Source organism: Bos indicus, chromosome 8 (assembly GCF_029378745.1).
Source record: "Bos indicus isolate NIAB-ARS_2022 breed Sahiwal x Tharparkar chromosome 8, NIAB-ARS_B.indTharparkar_mat_pri_1.0, whole genome shotgun sequence".
Lineage (NCBI taxonomy): Eukaryota > Metazoa > Chordata > Mammalia > Artiodactyla > Bovidae > Bos > Bos indicus.
The window spans coordinates 98,902,919-98,928,506 of record NC_091767.1 but is presented as its reverse complement, the minus strand read 5'-3'; the positions used below and the strand labels follow the sequence as shown (position 1 = coordinate 98,928,506).

At 47.4% G+C, this 25,588-nt stretch overlaps 1 protein-coding gene and 1 pseudogene across 7 annotated transcripts in view; both read left to right on the top strand.

The window, feature by feature from the left end:
- PTPN3 (protein tyrosine phosphatase non-receptor type 3) overlaps nucleotides 1–25,588 on the top strand; it is a 167,643-nt gene that overhangs the window by 78,315 nt on the left and 63,740 nt on the right. For all 7 annotated transcript variants that reach the window (XM_070795247.1, XM_070795249.1, XM_070795250.1 and 4 more), the window contains 6 exons: nucleotides 8,200–8,354; nucleotides 13,936–14,043; nucleotides 14,120–14,162; nucleotides 16,797–16,875; nucleotides 21,627–21,671; nucleotides 25,077–25,129. In XM_070795247.1, the coding sequence (XP_070651348.1) occupies nucleotides 8,217–8,354; nucleotides 13,936–14,043; nucleotides 14,120–14,162; nucleotides 16,797–16,875; nucleotides 21,627–21,671; nucleotides 25,077–25,129 (466 nt within the window). In that variant the 5' untranslated portion in view covers nucleotides 8,200–8,216. Of the gene's footprint in view, nucleotides 1–8,199; nucleotides 8,355–13,935; nucleotides 14,044–14,119; nucleotides 14,163–16,796; nucleotides 16,876–21,626; nucleotides 21,672–25,076; nucleotides 25,130–25,588 lie in introns of those variants that run through there.
- LOC139184727 (U2 spliceosomal RNA) lies at nucleotides 22,988–23,105 on the top strand (annotated as a pseudogene).

Genomic DNA, 25,588 nt, shown 5'->3' with positions numbered 1-25,588 from the left:
CTTACAAATCAGCACCACTACCTTTTTTTCCTAACTGAAACTTTTGCACTCTTTCAGTTAGGGATGTAGTTCTTATTCTGAAAAACAAGGGTATGACATAACTTTAACACTCCTTTTAAAATGATCCAAATGGAGTTGGGTTGCTTTCTAACTTAGTGGAGAAGACTCCTCTCCTCCCTTCATCCTGTCCATGATTCCTTGGCTTGTGAAAAGAACAGACTTCCCCAGATCAGCATGTAGACCCACAGGAGATAAAGCAACAGCATCGCTTCTGTCTCAGGCTCCAGGGCAGGTGAGAGAAGCCCTGTTCCCCAACTCTGACCACCAGGGCTCTGGTGTCCCACGTGCTCGGGGCAATGGACTCCTGCTTCCAGGCCCATTGAGTTGGTAGAGCAGCTGAAAGGTGTATCCCATCTGCAACTACAGGGAGCACTAGGGTATCTGTATTTGAAATAGTGCATTTGTGTTTATCCTGCGGAATCCAGACTCTGCAGTCAGCATCTGATGGCATTAGAAGCTTAACATTGCTTTTGTTTGTTTGGGGCCAGTTATGCTCAGAGACTGAGATTTAACCTGGGTTTGCTGTGGGAATTATGATTTATAGTATTTTACAAGCCAATATGGAGAAGGCAATGGCACCCCACTCCAGTACTCTTGCCTGGAAAATCCCATGGATGGAGGAGCCTGGTAGGCTGCAGTCTGTGGGGTCGCTAAGAGTCAGGCACGACTGAGCGACTTCACTTTCACTTTTCACTTTCATGCATTGGAGAAGGAAATGGCAACCCACTCCAGTGTTCTTGCCTGGAGAATTCCAGGGACGGGGGAGCCTGTCGTCTATGGGGTCGCACAGAGTTGGACACAACTGAAGCGACATAGCAGCAGCGGCAACAAGCCAATAGCATGCAGGATGTCAGCTGAAAAAAAAAGCACAACCTAAAAGTTGAGAAATGCGTTTTATTTGGCACACTTTCTGAGGACTTCATGCCTGAGAGGCAGCCTCTCGGATGGCTCTGAGGGTCTGAAGAGGTAAGGGAAGAGCCAGGATATATAGGGTTTTGTTTTCTTTTCTTTTAGTAGTGACCGAGTAGTTGGGACATCAAAAGATTACTGTTCGTTAGAGAAAACCGGATGTCTCAAATTAAGGAATTTCGCTCATTTCTGTGTGTGAGAGGCTGCAAGAGTCTGGGCTCATTGAAATCGTTCCTCTGATATGCACCCTAGCTCTCTAGGACCAGCGTCCTGGGCTTTTCCGTCCCCAGCAATGAGGGTGGCTGCAGGGGCCGAGGGCCTGGCAGCGGGCAGGCCGTGTGTTTCCACCCTGAGTTCCCTCAGGGCTCACCTTCAGAGGAGGCTGTAGCGGCAATGTCCTCTGTTTACTAATATGGCAGGCAGCATTGTTCATTCACTAGGATCGTGTCTCTTAATAAGCCAAGAAAGAAAGAACATACACCACACCAATGACAGATTGATTGCATTACTGTTCCAGGCAATAGGGAGTTGAAAGAAGTCCAAATTTAGTTGAGATGGACCTTTCTAGGAGGTGATTCTCATAGAGATCATCTTTTGAACCAAAAGCTGCCGGTTTGGGTTCCTCGCTGCTGGGGCACGTAGCTTATGGGCAGTTGGCACCAGCATTGCCAGGCTGGGTGAACTGCTCCAAAGGTTATTATTCCAGGAACCATTACTTGGCTGGCACCGCTGCCTGTGTACGAGGAGTAGCCTCGCCAAGGCAGGAACAGATGTCCCTTCTTTTCCTGAGGCTAGTGCATGCTTTAACACCTCTGCAACCAACAGTAGCCTGGGCGTGGCAGGAGCAAGTGTCTCAAGTGCTTTGTAGAGCTATTTAGATCAGCAAAGAGTAGCCTTGCTCAGGTTAAACACTCTTGAGTTGCTGGTCAACCTCCTGGTATTCAGTCCATCAGGTGACGGCCACCAAGCCATTACTATGGTGTCAGTGACATGATGGTCCTTGCCACTTCAGGTTTTAAGAGTTGGATTTTAAAAGTCCTAATAACCAACTTCCAAGCCATTTCATCAAAACAGGCTCTTCAAACAAGTTCCAACCACAAACAACTTTTGTCTGAAACCAGCTTTCACAGCATAGATTTAAAATCATAAGTCAGAACAAAACAGATTGTTACTAAAATGCCTGCTATTGAGTGTCTGGTGTGTGTCGCACTGTGTAGGCACTTAATGCGTGGTGATCCCACGGCTCGTGGTGGGTATGGAGCCCCCCATCTCATTGTACTGAGATGTGGCCTCGTTCTATAATGTTTTGCAAGTATAATCTTCGTTAAAAACTATAGTCAACAGTAGACCCTGTAGTATTCCTGTGCACGACATTTTTTTTTTTCTCTTAATGCAAAGAACCAGCTGGGCTTCCATGTTGTAAAATTCATCAGCTGCAGATGCAATCATCTGTGGTTGGAGAGGCCAGTGTGTTCCTGGTTGGGTTGTCGCTTTGTTTAGAATTAGGAGGCTTATAAAGGAAGCCATAGAAACCCTGAGTTCCCCAATTGCCGCGGTACAGGAAACAGGGCTGTTAGTCAGCATCCATTGTCCTGACCGGATTGTTTAAGATGTAATTTCAAGACAATCGGAAAACACCACATGGCTCAATTATGTGGTTATTCAACATCAGGCTTGTTCGTATTAAGGTTTGCTTTGGTGATAATTATGGGGAGAACGTTTGTGCAACTTTCATGAAATTTCACCGAATTATGATGATGTTGGGCCCCAACCTGATTATGTAACAGAGATCATGTGAGGAGGAAAAAGTAGATCTCTTCTGGGCAGCTAGTCTGCTTGAGTTTGTCAGCAGCTGGCTGCGGGATCATGCCAGGAGCACCACTAACCCTGGTTAAGTTAGTTAAGTCCCCGGCGTACACACACTGGCGCCGGACACAGCTGCCAAGGTGCAATCGGTATGAAGATCAGACCTGCCGTGCCGTCTCAGCCCACGGCACTTTGATTTGGAGGCTCCTGTTTGAAATCACGTTTGGTTTTTTCCTGTCCAGGGTCGTGGTGTGCTTTGCTCTCAGTTTTAGCTGCTCTGAGCACCTCCCCGAGTGTCGCACATGTGGCCTCTGAATGGCTCAGATTTTGTGGAACCTGTACAGTTGTCCCTTTGGTATCCGCAGCGAATTGGTTTCAGACTGGGATGTGAAAACCTGAGGATGCTCAAGTCCCTTATATACAGTGGCATAGTATTTGCATATAGCCTGTGACATGATTTAGTGTACTTTAAATCATCTCTCGATTACTTATAACAGCGGTCCCCAGCCCCAGGTCATGGTTGGTATGGTCTGTGGCCTGTTAGAGACGGGGCTGCAGAGCACAAAGCGAGCTGTCAGCAAGCGAAGCTTCATCCATTATGACAGCCGCTCCCCACCGCCCTCATTACCCCTGAGCTCCACCTCCTGTCAGGTCAGCGGTGCTGGTAGGTTCTCAGAGGAGCTCGAGCCCTACTGATCTGTGCATGCGAGGGATCTAGACTGTGTGCCCCTTGTGAGAATCTAATGTCTGATTATCTGAGTCTGCATTATGGTGAGTTGTATAATTATTTCCTCATATATCACAATGTGATAATAATAGAAATAAAGTGTACAATAAGTACAATGCGCCTGAATCATCCCAAAGCCATCCCCCCTCCTTCTATGGGAAAGTTGTCTTCCACGAAACTGGTCACTGGTGCCCCAAAGGTCGGGGACCACTGACTTGTAATGCCTAATGCAGTGTAAATGCGTTAATAGTTACAAATATGACATAAATGCTGTGTAACTAGGTGTGATCTCATGCATGACAAATTCAGGTTTTGCTTTTCCCAACTTTCTGGAATTTTTTGCTTTCCTGAAGATTTTTAATCAGTGGCTGGTTGGATCCGAGGCCAGGGAACCTCGGATCCAGAGGGTTGACTGTATTCTAAATCTGACCATCTGAAACACACTCTGAGGTTCCCCCCAAAACTCACTCTTCTAGCCCAGGCGGGCCTGACCCTCTGAGGGCTTCCCAAGAGGAATGTCATTCTGCACCACACCCCGAGATGCTGAGTCATCACCTGTGGGGCAGGGACGGCATATTTTCTGAAAGCTCTCCAGGTAGCTCTGATGTGCACCTCCCACCAAGAGCCATACTGGAAATGGTTGTATTGTATCTTAAAAAAAAAATTTTTTTTATAACCCACCTGAAATTCTTTGACAAGGACTAAGTAATAAATTTGACATGTGAAATTCAAGGCAGTTAAGGCATTATGGAACACATTTGTTGTCTTTTGATAACTTTTGGTATTACTCAGAAAACACACCCCTTCTGATGACATTTTCCTTGGAAAGGGCACAGTGGAGGTGGTGGGGTGGGTGGAATTTTGTAAGTGACAACAAGTTCCCATCTATTGCCAGTCCCAGGAATCTTTTTTGATGACTTTTTGAGATTTCCTGTCCCCATCTACAAAAGAATGGAGGTTTCCCTGGAGCTTCTGAAGTAGGATTAGCTTCTGAAATACCCAAGGACACTCTCTGTCCTGCTGTATCTTCTGCACAGCTTTCATCTCTTCTTTGTCATTGCTGCCTGCAGCTAAGCTGTGCTGCTCTGGTTCCTGAGACTCGACTCTCCTCAGGCCTCTCGTCAGCTTTGTCATCATTCTTTCCTTGCTTCCGACTGCCACATCTTGATCTCTGGCCCTGCCCTGACATACGTGTGTGGTTTTCTGAGTGTGCGTGACTGCCCTTCAAAGTGTGGGCCCTGAACCTGCAGCTTTGGCATCACCCAGTCGTCTGAGAAATGCAGGTTCTCAGGCCCTGCCCAGACCTGCTTAAATCCTTATCTGCATCTTAATAGTCCCATGGACTGCAAGGAGATCCAACCAGTCCATCCTGAAGGAGATCAGTCCTTGGTGTTCATTGGAAGGACTGATGTTGAAGCTGAAACTCCAATACTTTGGCCACCTGATGTGAAGAGCTGACTCATTTGAAAAGACCCTGATGCTGGGAGGGATTGGGGACAGGAGGAGAAGGGGACGATAGAGGATGAGATGGCTGGATGGCATCACTGACTTGATGTACATGAGTCTGAGTGAACTCCGGGAGTTGGTTATGGACAGGGAGGCCTGGCATGCTGCGATTCATGGGGTTGCAAAGAGTCAGAAACGACTGAGCGACTGAACTGAACTGAACTGACACATTAATAAGGAAACTGAGGCCAAAGCAGTTAACTGACTTGCCTAAGATCAGGGCACTCTCTTTATATGTGATGGAGCACAGGTTTTTTAAAATAGTGATAAAACATACAAAACATAAAATTTACCATTTTCGCCATTTTAATGAAAAAATATCCCTATTCTGGGCTTTCCGGGTGGTGCTAAGTGGTAAAGAACCCACTTGCCAATGAAGGAGACCTAAGCATCTTCATCAGACCCCCAGGTGCTGTGTGTGCGTGGCAGTGTGAGGGCCCTGGCCGACAGCACCCCAGTTCAGGGTGGACCTGGGGTCCACTCTGTGTTCTAATTGAAGCCTCCACTCTCACCCCATCCTTTTCTCCTGCCTCTTCCCACCATCCCGTGTTTGTCTATTAGGTTGTTTTTTTTTTTTTTAATTTTTTAATTTATTTTATTTTATTTTTAAACTTTACATAATTGTATTAGTTTTGCCAAATATCAAAATGAATCCGCCACAGGTATACATGTGTTCGCCATCCTGAACCCTCCCCCCTCCTCCCTCCCCATACCATCCCTCTGGGTTCTATTAGGTTGTTCTATTATTTTTTTTTTTTCCAGGCTATAATCTTGGCTTCAGTTTTCATTTTGTTCATTGATTCATTCAGATATTTATCAACTGCTCCCAGAGCTAGGTGTTGGGAGATGCAGTGAGCGAGACCAGACCTGGTTCCTGCCCTCATGAAGCTCAGCTTCTGGTGGCAGAAGCAGATATTAAGTTCATCATCATTTATAAATGTGAAGTTATGATAAGCAGTGTAGGGAGCCTATAACAAATATATGAGTCATTAGGAATGCCAGGGAAGGCTTCCCTGAGGAGGTGATCTTCATGCCAAGCACTGAGGCCCGAGTAGGAGTTAACAAGGCGAAGAGGAGCAGAAAGAGCTTCCCAGGCGGAAGCAATAGCACACGCAGAGGCCTGGCTCATCAGAGAAAGTCTGCAGAAAATAGATTTTTAAACGGACGTTAAATTGCTCTTTAAGTCCTTCATCTTTATCTGCTTTTCTACCCAGTCTTGTCAGATTTACACCTCTGGTCCTAAGCCGAGGAGCTGGCCTGGACGCGCATGCCTCGCGCCTGCACGAAGTGGCCGTGTCCTAGGTTGCGTATGGCTTTAGTCTTGTTAGTCTAACATTTCACGATTGCATTCATTGGTAAAGCCACTTTCCTTACTGTTCCCTGAGTATACCATGCTCAGATTGCAAACTGCTCTCTAATTCCCTCTTCATTCATGTTCTCAAAAAGTAAACTCTGTTGAAATATACATCAAAAAAAAAGCACAAATCATAATGATGTTTGATGCATTTTTACAGAGTACATCAGTGTCATTAGCACCCCAATCAAGAAGTAGACTATACACACCCTAGAAGACCCCTGTCCACCCCCTTGGTCACTGCACCCAGAGGTAACTGCTGTCCTGTCTTCTATCGATTAGTTTTGCCTGGAGCTGAACTTTGGGTAAATTGAACCATGCTAGGTCATCTACTGAGTCTGGCTGCTCTTGCTCAACACAACACTGGAAGAAATCCTGCCGTGTATCACAGTAGTTCATCTGTGTTCTTTGCTGTGTGGTCTGTGCATGGTGTGACTCTACTACAGTTTATCCATTCTAGTCCGTCTTTTACAGTTTGGAGCTATTATGAAGTCTTATGCATGTCTTTTAGCAGATAAGTGTATACTTTTCTTTTGGAAATATGCCTAGGAGTGGAATTATTTCACAGAATATGCGTATGTTCAGCTCTAGTAGATACTGCCAGTTTTCCAGATTCAGTTCAGTTTAGTTCAGTTCAGTCACTCAGTCGTGTCGACTCTTTGCAACCCCATGAATCACAGCACGCCAGGCCTCCCTATCCATCACCAACTCCCGGAGTTCACTCAGACTCACGTCCATCAAGTTGGTGATGCCATCCAACCATCTTGTCCTCTGTCGTCCCCTTCTCCTCTTGCCCCAGTCCCTCCCAGCATCAGAGTCTTTTCCAGTGAGTCAACTCTTTGCGTAAGGTGGCCAAAGTACTGGAGTTTCAGCTTCAGCATCATTCCTTCCAAAGAAATCCCAGGGCTGATCTCCTTCAGAATGGACTGGTTGAATCTCCTTGCAGTCCAAGGGACTCTCAAGAGTCTTCTCCAACACCACAGTTCAAAAGCATCAGTTGTTCGGCGCTCAGCCTTCTTCACAGTCCAACTCTCACATCCATACATGGCCACTGGAAAAACCATAGCCTTGACTAGACGAACCTTTGTTGGCAAAGTAACGTCTCTGCTTTTCCAGATTAGCTGCACTAGTTTCCCGTCCTCACTCGTGGTGCCCAAGCGCTCCAGCTGCTCCTCGCTGTGGCCCTTGGTTTTGCCGGATTCCCTGGCAGCCGTTCTGGTGGGTGTGGACTGCTGCTTTGCGGTTTCACTTTGCATTTCTTTGACAACTGATGTTCCCATTTTTTACCTACTTGTTTTTTCTCTTTTTGATTTGTAGGAGCCCTTTGTATATTCTTTGTAGTTATTTATTACAGCTGTCTCTGGGTTGCCTTTTCTTTTAAATAGCCTCTTAATGAATAGATGTTCTTAATGTAGTCTAATTGATCAATAAATGTCTTCATATTTTAAATAATTTCTGTACCGCATTTAGTTCTGTGGTGCAAAAAAAAAAATTCTTAGGGGTAGAATACACAAATATATAAAGTAGTAAAACATCAACAATTACAGGCATGGAAAATATGAATTAGAAGATTTAGACTAGAGAGATAATAAGACACAAATAAGCCATGTAATTCTCTGAATGTGTTATAGTTGAGCAATAAATATTGTCTAAAGCAGCTTAGAACTCAAAACTCAAAGGGAACATGGTTTGTTATCCAACTCACATTTATCTGAGGTCTTCAGACGGTTTTGTGAGGATCAAGGCAGACAGGTGAGGGATGGATAGACTGAGAGATACATTCAAATGGAAATGGTAATTTTCATGTTAGAGCTAACAGGCGTGTCTTCTGTTACAGGTTATTCAGCGATAGTTATGACCTCCCGGTTACGTGCGTTGGGTGGAAGAATTAATAACATACGCACCTCAGAATTACCCAAAGAAAAAACGCGATCAGAAGTCATCTGTAGCGTCCGCTTTTTAGATGGCTTGGTACAGACCTTTAAAGTTAACGTAAGTTCTCCAGATTTAATTTTTTCTGAATAAATGCCCCTAAGAAATAGTTTTTCATCTCTTGGTTTATAAAATGAAGAGAATTATTTTAAAATAAAAGCTTGATGTCTCCAACCTTGCATGTTGAGCTTGAACTAGAAATAGCCATAAAAACTTTGCCCACATTCTTGTCTCTACCTGACATGTCTTTCCCTCTCTTATTTGTAAACCGTGTGCGTCTTAGATGTTACTGCTTCTGTGACACCTTTGACTTCCTGAACTGACTCTCCAGTAATGGTGCCCTGTGTGTGCTTTGTTAGAGCCCATGTCACATTCCGTGGATAGTAGTTACAACTACCAGGTTACATGTCGCTCTTCAAGCTTTTGAGCTCTGTAGAATAGTAATAGTGTCATTTTCACTGTGCCTGCCACATAGCAGGTGCTCATTAGACGTGCAGATGGTAAATAGCGGGTCCTCTCTGGAGGGTAGTGAGGTGGTTAGCTACCCAGATGGCAGGGCTTGGGGATGGCCTGGCTTCTCCCACCTCAAGCCTGTAGCAGAAGCAGGGCCAGAAATGAGGTCTCCAGTCCTACATCAGCAGTGTGATGCCTAACCAGAAGCCGCCCCCGCCGCCTCACCCCACCCCACTCACCACCTGGGTTTTTGTGACCTTTGCCTGTCTCTCCCATCCTCTGGCCAGTCCTAAAGGGGTCATCTCCAGTCCCAGACTGGCTGCCGGCAACTGCCCCAGCCTGGAAAATTCAGTGTGCAAGGGAAGGCATCAGAAAGAGAAAAGAGGGTATGGGAGAACCATTGGGGGATGATAGGAGGCCACAAGAATTTAAAGGGTAACAAAAACTGGTCCCTTCTGGAATGCCTCCCACCCCAAGAGTCTGCTTCCTGCTGACCCCAGGTCACTGTGGACCTGAGCAGGCAAGAGAAGAGGGCGGTGTATATGAAGTCACCGCATGGTGGGAGCTCTCTAAAGGCCCCACAGGTCTCTAACGGTTGCTATAAACTGACAGCTCAGCTTAGACCTGGCCCTTCTGTTAAAATTTACATTGTCCTGGAGCTATTCCTTAGCTGTATATCTTCTTCCTGATAAGAACGTGAATGTTTATTCAGCACGTGTTTACTGAGTACCTACTCTGTGCCAGGCCCTGGTCTGGGTACAGAGAATACAGCAGTTAACAGAACAGAACAAAGTCTGGGTCCTTTTAAAGCTTACCGCCCACACGGAGGAAACCATAAGTCAGGTGATAGTCAGGTGATAGTATGTACTTAGAAGAAAACTGTGGATAACAAGGGTGGAGAGTTCAGGGCAGGGCAAAGGGTGGAGTTGTCATTTGTCGTTTTACAGATTAGGGAAGACCTCACTTGTAAGATGACATTTCAGAGATGACCTAAAGGAAGTAAGGGAGGAACCGTGTGCTTCTCTGGAGGAAGCACATTCCAGGTAGAAGCAGCAGCAGACCAAGGCCCTGAGGCGGGGTTCCCTTAGTGCGGTTACGGAACAGGCTGGACGCCAGTGTGTCTGGAGCGTAATGAGCAAGGAGGAGGAGAGCCAGAGATGAGGCCAGAAATAACAGGTGATAGGTTGTTTGGTTTTTCTTCTAATGCACACGTGCTCGGTTGTGTCTGACTTTGCGACCCCCTGCCAGGCTCCTCTGTCCATGGGATTCTCCAGGCAAAAATACTGGAGTTGGGCTGCCATGCCCTCCTCCAGGAGATCTTCCCAACCCAGGGATCGAACCCATATCTCTTGCATCTCCTGCATTGGCAGGTGATTCTTTACCACTGCGCCACTTTGGAAGCCCTAATAGCCATTTCAAAAGATTTTTTTTTTTAATATCATAAAATGGTTTTGTGAACAAATGAGCTGGCGAACACACATACACCAGCGTGCTTTTTGACAAAATGTCCCTTCCTCCCACATCACGGTGGACACAGGATTGGAGGAATGAACACGGCAGATGGTACAGATAGAAGGGAAAAAAATCAGTAAGGATGGAATATAACATTGTGCTTGATTATTTTGCTATGTCACAACAAAACATTTGGGTGCAAATAGTTAATTTTTCTTCTTTCCCACTTAAGTCTGGAGAAGAAAAAACCAACATTTTCTGTAATAAAATAGGTAGGGTTTTGGTGTTTTTTGTTATTTTTTTTTACTTTTTTAACGTAACTTTTTTCCTCTTAAGGGGACAGGGGATTGTGAAGAGCCTTGTAGGTCATGCTGAGCACTGGCTGTGTTCTGAATGAAGCAAAGAGTGTTGAAGGGTTAGGGCAGAGACCTGATGTGATCTGACTCAGGTCTCACTCAGGATGCTGTATTGACTGGGAGGTGAGGATGGGGCAAGGGCTGAGACTCGCATTCTGTGGCGGAGACCATGATCATTAGACGGGGTGGTCATTCGGCCAAGAGTAAACCAAGCCTGGAAGTAACTTAAAACATGGAACCAGTGGGATCTGGGATGTGAAAGAACCCTCGAGGTGATCCCCAAGGTTTTTGACCTGAGCAGTGGGCAATTTGGAGTTGCAATTTATAGAAATGGGAAAGGCTGAGAGAGAAACAGGATTGGGGGCAGAAATAACTGGTTCTGTTTTAGACGTGGTCAGCTTGAGATGCTTGTTACTTGTCTTTGTAGACATGGCAATATGTACACAGATGAGTTGAAGGAAGAGTCTAGGCTAGGATACACGTGTGGATGTAGAGATGTTATCTCAGGATCACTTGAGACGAGACAGGGAAGATGACTGAGGTTCAGCGTTTAAAGCCTGGGGAGATGAGGAGCAAGCAGGAGACTGCGGAGATGAGGGGAGGCTGAGAGGGAATGAGAAGCCCAGGTGAGAACATGTTTTAAGGAGGAAGAGTGGTGAGGACGGCATCCACCCAGAGGTTACGGGGAACCTCGGAACAGAGCCTGGCGTTCAGCGGGTGCCCGTCATCATCAGTGGCGGACGTCGCCGTGACTGTCACTCCTGCCTGCGCTGCTCCCCGGGCTTCCAGCAGCCTGGTCAAGGCTGACCCGTGAATACGAGGGCCCAGTTCCAGCTTAGAATCTCCATCGCTTTGTATGTTTTTGCTCCCGGGGGTCACATTCAGCTTCCTTAGCCCAGGCCCTCTCATGACCAGGAGTGGGCATCCTCAGGCAAGCTGGCCTAGATGTCAGCTGTTCTCAACTCAGCCCAGAGAGCAAGGCTGTCTTAGGCAGTGACCTGATGTAGCCAAGATGACCTCTGGTGGGATGCTGGGCCCGGAGGCCTCTTCTCATCAAAAATGTGTCTTATTTCGGGTCCTTTTGAGAACTGAGTGAGTTGTGCAGCTACTGGAATGATGGATGATGCATTCCAGAGGGGAGAGAGGCAATGCAGAGGGCACGTGCAGGCTCTGGCATCAGACCCACCTGAGTCAGGCAGTCAGACACCCGTCAGCTGGCGGCTCAAGGCATGGAGCCTTTGGGACCTCCGTTTGCTTCTCTGCACAGGAAATGTGGTGACGGCTATGTGATGTTGCAGTGCAGATTGGAGATCCTATATAAAATGTGCAGAGTACTGAGGCTGGCTCCTTGTAGATGCCCCGTAGATACAGTGATTGATTTTGTTGTCGTTCAGTTGCTCAGTCGTGGCTGACTCTTTGCCACCTCGTGAACTGCAGCACGCCAGGCTTCCCTGTCCTTCACAATCTCCCAGAGTCTGCTCAAACTCATGTCCATTGAGTCGATGATATGATCCAACCATCTCATCCTCTGTCGCCCCCTTCTTCTGCCCTCAGTCTTTCCCATCATCAGGGTCTTTCCCAACAAGTCAGCTCTTCGCATCAGGTGACCAAAGTACTGGAGCTTTATCTTCAGCATCAGTCCTTCCAATGAATATTCAGGACTGATTTCTTTTAGATTTGACTGGTTTGATCTCCTTGCTGTCCAAGGGACTCTCAAGAGTCTTCTCCAGCACCACAGTTCACGTTAAACATAATATAAAATCATACAACTAATAACCTCAGCAAGGGCAACGGATGGCTCTTGGCATTGTGAATATCTTGTAATTCGGGGAGAGACTATGTCATGATTTGGAGTATGTGGACTAGGTCATCTTTTCCAAACCATCCTGACTCCCCTGGGATGGGAGGTGACCTGGGAAGCGGAGCAGCGGCAGGAGCCAGGGCCCCGGGGCAGGAAGGGGACGTGTTCAGGACACGGGTGTGTCTTACGTTCCCACGCTGTGCGCCAGATAATGTGACTGTCCTGGAGAAGCGGCTGCAGGAGGGGGTGACAGTTATCTAATTCTCCCCATGCTGGTCATGGTGACCTGTTTTCAGGTACATCATCTGCTCTCAGGCGCTCAAAAAAGCTGCCTTTGCTGGTTCTCTATGTGGTCTATTTCTGACTCACATTGCCCTTAAGTTAAAGGGTTGGGTTCAAAGGATTCTGGAGAAGTCTGCCTGTTCAAGTAGAATTTGCAGTTCCCACCCCCGCGCCTTTGTGCTGGGCCATCCACTTGCTGCCTTTGCTGAATGCCTGCACCTGGAGAAAAGGCATGGCGCTCAGCTCCTGTCCCCCTTGCAGACCGTGGTCAGGGGCTGCCTTGCCCTGCCCCCCTGTGTCCACTGTGCCCGGAGTGTTCCGTGGCACTTGACACACCGAGTCCCGGTCACTGCTTGCACAGCTGGCCTCCCCGGGAGGGCAGAAGAGGGACGCGTGTTGTGGCTCTGTCCCCGTTCCCCAGCCCCACGCCTGCTCCCTGAGCAGCAAGTGGAGAAGGTGGCTGAGCCCTGCCCTGGACGTGAAGTGGGCTGAGCGTCTCCACTGGCTTCTCACTTCAGATGGCACAGAGTAGGGAGGCAGATAATCCTCCAGTGTCCCCTGCCAGATCCCTTTGAGAGTATTTCCAATGGCATTTGAGTATTCTTAGCTGTCTTCCTTCATGCCATTAGAGTTTTCCTCCCTGCATACGCTTGCCTGGCTTCTGAGGAGCCAACACGGACCGATGTGGATTAGCATTTTGCTGTGGATAATCCATGAGCAGGTCACGCAGAATTTACTGTCATCAGGATGTCTTAGTTTTCCAATTCAGACATTATCACTTGAGAATCTCAGCTAAGAGGAAGGAAGAAATCTTAGAAAATTAAATTAATCTCATTCTTCTAAGTCATATTTACCTTAGCCTTATTTTCCATATGTTCAGTTGTGCTTCTTGACTTGGAATTTATTAAAGCATTTCTTATTTTAGGGCAGGGCTTACCTGGTGGTGCAGTGGTAAAGAGTCTGCCTGCCAGTGGCAGGAGATGAAAGACACATGGGTTTGATCCCTGGGTGGGGAAGATACCCTGAGGAGGAAATGGCAACCCACTTCAGTATTCTTGCTGGGAGAATCCCATGGACAGAGGAGGCTGGTGGGCTACAGTTCATAGGTCACAGAGAATCGGGCATGACTGAGCACATGTGCGTACACACACACACACACACACACACGTATTGTAGGGTACGTGTGTGCATGAAATCTCACCACATGTTTTAATACCTTCTTATCTGCAGTAAAGACTCTAGAGACCAGCTCTTAATTTGTTTTAAAATTTTGTCCACTGGACGTTTTCTTTCCTAGAAACAAGATACCGGTCAAGTTCTCCTGGACATGGCTTACAACTACCTGGGTGTGACTGAGAAGGAGTATTTCGGTTTACAGCATGGTGATGACTCACTGGACTCTCCTGTGAGTACGCTCTCTTGAGGACATGCTGCGCTCCTGCAGGGGTTGGTTTTATATCTTATGTTTTCTTACCCAACAGAGATGGCTTGAAGCAAGCAAACCCATCAGGAAGCAGTTAAAAGGTGGGTGTGAGCTTCCCATTTCGCTTGAACACTAGGTGTTAGCGTATCATGGCCCGTTTCTCTCCTCCAGTTCTCAGCATACCTGAAACATCTGGAACCTGGATTCCAGGTGGCCCAGGAGACGTGAGTAAGCTGGCTTCCTCCTGCCTGACTTCTGAGTTAGCAGAGAAACTTCCAGATCAGCCCCCAAGGCTCCTCGGCAGCTGTGGGCAAGAGAGGGAAAGGTAAAAGAAGGCGGCTAAGAGCAGAGGAACCCACACTTCTTTTTATAGGAAAGAAAGGGGAAGGACGATGACCTTTTTCAGCCCAGTGTGAGAGCCAGGATGGGAAAGAGACACACACACGCACGCACGCACACACCCGCCCGCCCCAGTCCATTTCAGCAGCACAGTTTTTCAGCCCAGTGTGAGAGCCAGGATGGGAAAAAAATGATACACACACATACATCACACTCTTCCCCCTGCCCCCCACCACCACCAGTCCTTTTCAGCAGCACAGTTCCATTCCCTGGAAGCAGAGGCATGGATAGATAGTGTCACAGATACACACATAAGTATATCCTGTTGCTGTAGGTTACCTTCCAGTTAGGCGGGCTGTCCAGCTACACCTCACCCCACTCTCTGCCTGGCTTTCCAGTCACGCTCTCTGTTCCCTACATGTACTTTTTGCCCCAAACCTAGCTGACACGCAGGACCACATACCCACCTCTGCACCTTCCCTGGGTCTGTTCCCTCTATTAGGAATGCTCTTCCCTCTCACTTCCCTATATCCCAGTCTTGCTATTTCTCTTCAATGTCACTCAGATTCCATTTCCTCTAATAGAAGCCCTGCCTCCCTCTCCCCTCGTGTACATTGATCACTGTCTGCTTTGTGCCTCAGAATACTCTCTCCTTCGCTCTGAGTTATTGGCCTTTATCGTCCTTGCAAAACGGCCAGCTCTTTGCAGTTAGGGTACTTGTCACGCCCCGCGTGGTGCTCTCCATATAGGAGGTGGCCAGTAGATGATCGAGGGGTGAAGGCAGGTGGATCTGTACACACAAATGTGCACACCCATGATGACACGTTCCCCACTGGCCTGGCGCCATGGCGGGAAGAAGTAGCGATCAGGGGACCTGACTCGGATCCCATGGGTGCCCTCACCTGGAGTCAGGGCCTCAGCCCTCTTTCCTCCTGTGAGTTGTGTCCTTAGCATTCAGAAGTACCAGGGGGAGCTGCAGAGATGCTGTGCAGGCAACTCTGTGCCCCCATTTGAATTCACAGAGGAATGAGCTCACGTGTGCATGGACATGTGACAGCAGACAGGTTCCATGCTCAGACTCTGGCATGGCACTGGGCTAAGCTCTGGGAATGAGAGTTGGACCTTGCCCTCAAGGAGCTTACAGCCAACTGTAGGGATGGAGACAAGGGTAGAGGCAGCTCTGGGGTGGCCCTGAGCACGTGATAGGATGCTCTGGGTGCACAGAAGAGGATGAGAAAGGCAAGGAGGCATGCTTGGGACACAGAAGTGAGAAGTTACAGAGCGGGGAGGTAGGGAGGGGAGCCAGTAGGGCGTCCAGACCACTGGGAGGACTTATCCATCCCCTGATGTATAGGTCGTCAGCCTGCACCTAGAGCTACAGAATCACCCACTGGACCCAGGTACCTGCATAGAGGTACATTCACAGGTACACACACACTGTTAAAGAGTTTGATACAAGCTGGAGATAAAGGCAGAAGTTCTACTGAGATAGGAGGGTGGATCCCCGAAGGAGCTACGGTAGAGGAGCTCAGTGGAGGAGAGCAGGGTAGAAAAGATTTGCGTTTCAGAGAGTAAGAAGGTTCTGGAAAGGATCAGTGACTAGATACTGAGTAATGGACAGGCGAGAAATGGACATGAAGAAGAGCGTGGGATCTTTGAGACAGAATCTGATCGTCTGTTACCACATCCAGCAAAAGAAATGGACAAAATCTATTCTTACAAGCAAATGGACTCTTGGCCTTGTTGCATAAAATATCTGAATATGTTAGCTGTGTAATATTTGCTGGTATATGAATCATTTTTAGAATTCACTTTGCATTAAAAGCATGAAATATTTTCCAGGATCAAAATTAATTTTAAAATGTGGGCATGCAGAGTCAAAAGACTCAGTGCAGTTAACCATGGTGTTATCCTCAGCTGTGTGGCCTAAGGCAAAACTCTGAGGGGTGGGTGGCCGGCCAGCCTGGTGGCTACGTTGTATGCTGCAGTCGACAGCACCCTAGCCTATTCATAGTCCTGGCGGTGTTTGCATTCAAGAATGTATCTGAAAATATTTGAAAAGTGTGGAGTCATTATATATGTGAGAGATTTTCTTTGTGAGTTCTGTTTAATCTGCTAAATTAAGGATTTTTAAAATTCCTAATACAGATGATGGAGTGCAGTGTTTGAACACCTCCCTAAGTTAAACATGTTTCGGAAAATAGATTATATCTCATTTTATGCTGATGTTGCAAAAATATTTTTATAGGCTTGGAGATTTCTGAACAGTTAACTAACTCATGCACTCCTTTTGTGAAGCTAGTCCTTTTATTGATGGAAAAAGCTGTGGTCTAGTAAAAAACATGCATTGCCTTTTTTAAAGGGAAAATTTAATTTGTTTTTGAAAAATGTTTTAGGAGGTTTCCCCTGTACCCTGCATTTTCGAGTAAGATTTTTTATACCTGATCCCAACACACTGCAGCAAGAACAAACCAGGTAATAACATTTTTTCTTAAGTTTCCTATTTAGTGTATAAAAATTGAGTAACCACTAAAAATGTACTCTTCAATTTGTCACTGTGGTCAAATCTTTCATTTGGGTGTAACTGCAGCAACAGTCACTTAAGATCCCAGTAAAAACTGGGGGACATGTATTGAAATTTTAATCAGCAAATTAGTTTTCATCTTGAGTCTCTTTCTTCTGATTTGGTGCAGTCCCCAGCATGCTCCTACCAGCACCTTCCCTTCCATCCAGGCTCCTCTTCGAGCTGAGCACGCTTGGTCTCAGAACGCAGGTATTTTCTGCTCCTGCAGGAAAGGAAGTTTGTCAAAGTCCTCTACCGATCAAGTAGTGCAGTGTCTCTGAAGGGCTAGGAGTGAGCTCTTTAGGAGAACCAGAGGTCTCTTAACTGAGAACTTTCTATCAGATCCCCAGTTGGAAGGAGAGGAGGCTGGCCAGCATCTTGCCTCCGCCTCCGCGAATCTGTGAACCAGATAAGGGGAGAGGGCTGCAAGAGTTGTTTACCCCTCCAGGCTTGGCTCAGGTCCTGGCCCTCCTGTTGTGCTGGCACGTGGGTTTTGTGGGTGGGGACCCGTGTTTGGAACCAAAGGATGGGCACAGGAGAGTTGATGCTGTTTAAACACGGGCTCTGCAAACTCACCTGGCCTCTCCTTCCCCTCCCCCAGGGCATCAGCCGGCCCTTTGGTTATTGAAAGGTTTGTTTTTCTAAGGGAGGGAAACTCTTCCATCCAAAAAAAAGCACTGAATGTTCAGGATTGTTAGATCTTGTCTTGTGCCCATGGTGGCCTTGAGACCATCACCAAGGAGGCAACACTAACTTGGACAGAAAGTGCTGTTTCACTTTTTTCCTTTTTTTAAACTAGTAATCACATGACCACATTTTAACTTGTAATGTGTGTAAAGGCCAAATATTATTCTATTACTAGTTTGTCTTCTTCGTACACCTCGTCTCTGTACAATAGAAGGCATTGAAAATTTGACTTGTGTTTACTATCAAGTTAAATTTTAAGCAGATATAAGATGTCCCACATGTCTCACTGGGTAACCACGGGACGTACACGTGGTGCCTTGAGTTTTCCCCATAATAGCTCTTCACACAGATGGACTAAGGGAAGGTGTAGGATGCTCAACCCAGCAGAATAGTTCATGCTGGTGGATGCAAAGTGGTGACATGATCTATGAGATTTCCCCAGGCTACCTACCACCAAATACCAAGTTTTTTAAGTTTTGTTTTAAAATGTCATGATGGATTATGTGTGTGTGTGTTTTTAACCAGTGGGAATTTTTTTTTATCACAACCCCACATATATATTTTGCTTTGTAATATATTACACAGATACATGTAAATTACTGAAGCAGACATTTCTTGAAACAGTAGTAAGTGCAAAGCACCCTTAAGCTTTCTCTTTTCTTCGCTTAAAATGCCAGTTGTGGCTCATTAAGTTGATTTTACTATCCACTGAAGGGTTCCCACCCCAAGTGTGAACCATGCTTCCTCTGTTAGCGGGTTGAGATGCTGGTGCCCCAGGGTTGTGGCTGCCAGGGTACCTGAGTGAAGGGATCACTCCTGCCAACTTAGCCCAGGCGCCCCTCTCCAGGGCCCCCCTCGGGCGTCAGACCCCACATCCATACCCACCAGGAAAGCCTCTGCCTGCTGAGCCTCCTGAGGAGATGTAGGGAGTTGAGGACTGAGAGAAGATTCAGAAATGAAGACTGCCTTCAGATCTGCAAAGGGTTGTCATAGGAAAGGGGGAATTAGATGTGCTTGGTGGTAGAATTATAGCCAGTGAGTGGAAGCTACAGAAAGGCGGATTTTGGCTCAAGACAAGTAATAGACTAAATTTTGTTCTTACCTAAGTCCCAGGTAAAATTCGGTTTGTCCGTGTCCCTCCTAAGAGTCACCGGTTGCAGACGGACACCCAGCCCCACCACCCCACCTCTCATCTTAAGATGGGTGGTCGCCCCAGTGTGGAGAAGATTACAGCTGTCAGTTCCTGGGATGTGGGCACCACTTTGCTCCTAACACAGCAGGAGCCATGCTAGCAGCTGCCCCTGTGCCTCCTAAGAGCTGGGAAAACAGCCAGGACTGCCAGATCTTCTTCTTAGTCTGGGCCAGGTTTCCACCATTAATTTTTTTTTTAAATGGTCTTTTGTCTTGTTTTTACTTAAAGGAAGAATTTTTCCTGTGTTCCTGACCCATAGTATTTCTCTCTTTTTTTTTTAATTGAGGTATAATTGATGTACATATTATACACAGTATCTTTTTTAAGCCCCAGCTCTATAGCTTATCCAAAAGGAAGTTCCCCTTTAAAGAAATTTTGATTTCAAGGGTCAAAGAAGGAATACAGAGGTGGTGTGTGTTGTCTCCTGTTTGTTTACCAAGGATCTAGGCAGGGAGGCCTTCATTGCTTTTTTCTGAAGTTGAGGTCATGGATGGGGCAGACTCCAGCAGTGAGCTTTTACATTTCTGAAGTCAGACACACGGAGCGTCTCTTCTAAATGACTTCCTTTATCCTAATCACTGTATCTTTGATTGTGAGCCTCCACAACGGCTGTTCCTGATAAATTTAGACTATTCTATATAGACTTTCATCTACTGGCAGTCTCAGAATCAGGCTCCTTTAAGATTCTTAGGGAGATCCAAGATTCCTAGGGACTTGGGCATCATTCCACTATTCCTGTCTTTTTGTGTGATATCCTGGGGTTGACTCAGAGACATTGCTGAATATACAAAAAGGTAGCATGTGGTGAACGGGGGTCTGCAGGTTCCTGTTCTCCTTTACACCCTGAGGAAGACCTACCACCTAGCAGGACTCAGCAGTGAAAATCCAGATTTACCACTGGATTACCTGTGATTCTCTCCCTCCTCTTTTTTCTCTCAGCAGCGTTATAGGAGGAGAGAACACTTAATTCCACTTGAATATCAGCTTGAATAAACATAGGAACAAAGTAGAAAGGACCCGTTGTGTTCCCCTAGGTGGCAGAGCTAGAGTTTCCGATATGGAATAAGCGTGAATCAGCGTGTGTATGTCACACCATCCCTCAGTGTTCTGGCGCTGAATGCATTAAGAGTAATTGACAAGTCTTATAATCAAAGTAATATCAGGAGATTGATCCTAAGGTTTTTAGTCATTAGACACATAAGAAATTTGTAATAGAGCCAGATTTTTTTTTTCATAACACGAGTGTCCAGGTTGAAATAAGACATCACTGAGCCCACGTCACCCATCTGAACATCCGTGTCCTCATCAGTAAAAAATGGAGGTAGTGGTACCCACTTCAGAGTCCTTCAGTTCAGTTCAGTTGCTCAGTCGTGTTCGACTCTGCAACCCCATGGACGGCAGCATGCCAGGCCTCCCTGTCCATCACCAACTCCTGGAATTTACCCAAACTCATGTCCATTGAGTCAGTGATGCTATCCAACCATCTCATCCTCTGTCGTCCCCTTCTCCTCCTGCCTTTAATCTTTCCCAGCATCAGGGTCTTTGCAAATGAATCAGCTCTTCACATCAGGTGGCCAAAGTATTGGAGTTTCAGCTTCAGCATCAGTCCTTCCAATGAACACTCAGGACTGATCGCCTTTAGGAAGGACTGGTTGGATCTCCTTGCAGTCCAAGGAGGTTGAAATGAATCCGTAAGTTGTGAAATACCACACACAGCCCAGAACTGTGCAAATACAAGGTTGTAACACCATGTGAAACATTCACATCTCAAAACACTGGCGCCTTGACCTTTAAACATCGAAATTAGGACTATTGAGACTGATTTGTTTAAACTGCCAAAATTCTCTCTCTCTCTCCTGCCCCCTGAACACTTCTACTGCCTCTGTATTAGATTTCAAGAAGTTTCCCTTTTGTCACCTTGGCCAGACACTGGAATCTGTATCCCAAGTGAATCCAGGCTTTAAAAAAGAGTGGGGACAGCGGCCAAGTGTCACATGTGTGCCGTGTCCCTAAATATAACGCGCTCCAGGGCTCTTCCTGGCCTGCACGGCATTGTCGATGCCCTCCACTCCCTGGATGGAGGCGCCTGTGACTTACCAAGAGCTTACCAGGTTCTGTCCGCAGATCAAGTCCCAGGTTTCAAAGCAGCAGTGCTGGGAGCTCACAGACATGCGCAGAATTCAGCCTGGAGGCCTGGCAGCCTGGAGTCGGCTGATGTCTGTGCTTTTGCTCAGGCACCAACAGTTCCTGGGACACAGGAAAAAGCCCAGCTGGGTGTTTGCACTCCAGCCAAGGAGGTGTCTGCATAGACCCTCCTCCTCTCGGTAACTTCACACAGCGGAACGTGGGTGTGCAAATGCTGTGTGCAGAACGGCAGCCCCTTGGTGTGTGGGGCTGCCTGTGGGTACTGGTGCTCTCAGATACCCCAGGTTTGACTGGGAAGGTCCAGGGCGGGGGCGCCCACTGGCAGCGGCACCAGCCAGTCATTGGTGGGCTCCTCTTACTCTGTCCATCCCTAAGACAGCATTTGCATGCGGGGCTGGCAAGAGGCTGGCTGGAAATCACCCCCTGGCCCATTGAGACTAAGGCAGCCACATGAACCACTGTGATGGAAACAGGCAGCTTTGCAATGTACGGGAACAGCATCTGATACTTGAAACAAAAATATGTTTTTTTGTGTTTTGTTTTTCAAATGTGTAGGTCTTGTCCTTCACTCATCTGTCATTTTTTTTTTGCATGTTTTCCCTTGTGTATTATGAATTAATGAGATCAATTATTTCATAGGCATTTGTATTTCTTACAACTGAAGATGGATATTTGTGAAGGAAGGTAATGAGAATTTTTCATCTTCTTTTTCCATCAGTTGCCCTAGACTACTGAAATTCCTGGTTTTAATCTAATGAGCGTGCATTTCTGGTAACAATATTAAATGTAAACAGCAATCGGATGTTGAAAGCAGCATCCTGCTTGAGACATCTGTTTCTGGCTAGGTCTGGACTTAGGAAGCTGAGAACCGATAAACCTCATTTTGTTTGTTTCAGTTTTATTATAGAAGGCAGTTATCTTTCTGGTAAAGACCTGAGAAACTGTAGAGAGAGGGAGGGAGAGACCCTGAACATGAAATGAGCTTCATCCAGGAAGGCACATCAGGCCCAATTAGGTCCCCTCCGAGCCCCTTAGTACCCAGAAGTGACTCTTTTTCTCTCTGGGAAGCTTTGCTGGAAGACTGGAGCTTCAGCCATGCTTCAGCAGTTCTTGCGTATGAGGACCGTCTCCATGGCTGCAGAGTATCTGAGCAGCTCAGGAAGGGGAGGGGGACTCCAAGTCAGTGGTCCCTGAGCCGCCACCTCCAGCATTCAGAGTTTTTCTTGACTTACCAGAGACACTGCAGCAGGTAAACGGGTGGGAACAGCCGTGTTTTGCTCCTGTCCTTCCCACTTCCTCTTTCCTTCTACTGAGGAGGGTCTTCGGAAGCCCCCTCTGGGCTGCCAAGTGGGAGCTTGTGGTCTCACTGGAGAAACGAGACAGGAGCCCGTGAAGCAGCTGGGACCAGTATGCGGAGTGGAGAGCACAGCCGCCGTAGGTGTTAGGAAAAGACGCCGCCGGTGTTTGAGCTTTGTGAAGTGTGGACCGCTGTGATGAGCTGGGGCTTGGGGGCTGGTGGAGACATGAGGAATCAGATCTCCTGGGCAGAGAGGACAGCACCCCATGCCCCACAGTCCTAGTTGGAGACCACATGCGGGGGGCTTAAGAGAGAAGAGAGAGGGCGAGCTCTTCCTATCACGCGTAGGTGTGCGTCCTGTATCCAGCAGGCAGAGCAGCGCTGTCAAGGGTGTTTAAGCAGGAGGGATCTGGCAGGAGCAGCGTCTACAGGGAAGGCTGGAAGAGGCTGAGGAGCTTCCGTCTAGGTGGGAGGGAAGGTGCAGCTCTTGAGAGAGCTGTTAAAAGGCATCCAGGCCAGAGAATAGGGGGCAAGGAGTGTGGGGCAGGAGGGATGGTTAGAAGCAAGAGATCCCTCAAAGAAAGGATCGCCAGAACTTGATGGCCTAGGGGCCCTAGACCGGTTCTGTAATTTGGCTCATCCTCCCATTTGAGGGAGGAACAAGTCCCTTCTGTAGCACAATAAATAGGACACGAGGAGATAAATCACTTCTCGGCCTCTTGGCTAAGATCAAGCGTAGTGTCTGTTCTTACCAGTTTAATAAATCTCACTGGGCAGTGAGGACACCGCCCTACCCGCACAGTCCCAGTTGGAGACCCCCTGCTTATGAGAGAACACAGGGAGAGAGAGAGGACCCCTCCTGTAACCCGGTGCCCACCCTTGCCTGCGGCAGCCTCGTGTTTCAGGGGACCTCTCAGCTGAAATGGTCACCCCTGCCCTGGGTCCAGGCTGCCCTCTGTGGCAGCAGACACGGTTGTCTCTCTTGTGTGCACACCGCCATGTTTTCCCCACACGTTTTGTGAGCACCTGTTACAAGACGGGCACTGACTGTGTGGTCAGATGGGGCTGGGCCCCCCACCCCTACGCTCAGGAGCTTCCAGTCTGGCTCTCCAAGTGTTGGAAGTTGGATATCTGCATTTTCAATGGGAGAAACCTATTGAGGGCCACGTCCTGGCTTAGACCCCCGGCACCTTGTGAGGCCTGCAGGCGGCCCCCATCTCGGGGGCGAGGGGTGTGGGGTCAGGGTGGCATCTGGCCCTTAGGAACCGTGGATCTCTTGACAGAGTCGGTGGAGCTGGTTAGCGTTTCTCCTGGGCTCAGAAGGGTTTGTTCATCCTCTCCTTCCTGCTGAAATAGGCGATCTTGTCTGACAGATGGAGACCCTGAAACTTACTGAGAAAGAGAGGAATCTGTCGAAGAACATGGTGTTCTTTAGTTTGTTATAATTTACGCCATCCTTTGGAAATGTTCTTTCTGACTTACTCATAGGGTTGTTCCTAAGCTGTTCCCCAAATCCCATTCACAGGCTCTTCCTGTAGCAAGGACACCAGCTTTGACTTCACTGAAGCCCATCTTGGTGGGAGAGTGAATGCTGACCTTTGCTCTCCCCATGGGCTGAGTCTCCAGATGATTGAATAGATAGCAAGTATCCCTAGATGTATCTGCATTTAGAAGTTCTAGCAGGAATGCATGGTTACTTGAAAGATGGTGGCCCCCTCAGGGCTACCTCCATATTCATATTCTGCTTCAGGACCAGCGCACAGCACAGCAGGCCAGGAGGGGAACCCTGGTGAGCCAGCCAGATTAGTCAGAGAGGTGGGGGTGACTCATATCTTGGGAACTTCACGGGCTGCCATGGAAACTGCACGTTTTCTCCACTTCCCACGGGGTTGCTGGGCGGAATGCTTTTAAACTCTGTGTCCCCCCCACCCACCCAACCCTACAAGCCCTCACCCTTGCTGCCATTCATGTGTTGCTCTACCTGGCAGTGATCCCTGGCCCAGATCTGCTGAATGAGCTCCTAGGCAGACTGAAATCCGAGGTTGAATGGAGAGAAGGGAGCCACCAGATGGTTCGGAATATGACAGAGACAGAGACAGAGTTTTTGACCCAGACGGTGTTTGGGAGGGCACTGAGCTCAGGAGGAAGGAAGGAAGACATGTCCAGCTTGGGTTTGTGGATTTCTGATGGACGTAGGAAGACTGAGGTGCGGCTGACCATTGCCTCTAGGTGGGGAGTTTCAGGAGGGTGAACAGATTTAGGAGTCTTAAATCATAGTAACTAATCAAACAATTGAAAACTCACAGGAGTTTTAAAATTCAGAATACGTTTCTGTTTTTCCCTTCTGAAAGGATGTGACCCTTTTGGAAAGCAGGTAATGAGAGTTAACAGAACTCAGGAATTCAGTTAGTCCTAGGAGAGGTCTCATGTCTTTACCAGAAAGAGACAAAGGCTGCCTGCCCATTGACCTAAGAGTACTCTTTTCGTCTTAGTGATGTGAGCCTGACCTTTCTTGACCAGCCAAACCCTGGCCAACATCAGACCTTTAGCCTCATGGTATTTGTATTAATAATGAATGATTTTAAACATGGGAAAATTCTCTCTTAATTTCAAAAACTCTTCAGTGTGTTACATTTATCTTTACTGTTTGAGGATCCTGAAATTCTTTGTTATCATTCGTGATGTTTTTAAATGATTAATCCAAGAAAAAGGCACGTGCTACCCATGATCAATTGCTGTTTCGGGCTGTGGTGGGTTCTGGTAACTTTCCTAATGTGTTTTTCTCCTGACAGGTTAACCTGCCCTCTTAACTCAGCGGTGGTTCTAGCATCCTATGCAGTACAATGTAAGTCACAAACAAGTGTTTCGTGGATGGACAGCTTGCTCTGACCAGTATATTATGAAACTCTCTGGCCTCTCCTCTTTGACCGAGTCGCTTCCTCCCTTCCCCAGGAATCCTGTTGGGCAGCATCTCTGGCTGTCCGGATGGTCCCAGTCTTCTTCCTCACTTACACTGTCCTGTGGTTCAGGGATGTTTGGTTGGGGAAAATGAGGTTTTCTCCCAGGGGAGCCGAGAAGACAGGAGAATCCTATCCCACATTACATTTTCCAGTGGCTTCAGTCAGTTTCCAAAGGCTTCAGTCACAATCAGATTTGACTCTGTAACAAATCCCAGTGGGGCAAATGCTGCCACCAGTCACTTCGTATAGATGTGGAAACTAAGACCCAGATAGGTTCAGAAATTGCTGGAGGTCACTCCCAGCACTTGCTGGGTACTGCTCAGAAACACTGCTGGCATCTTAGG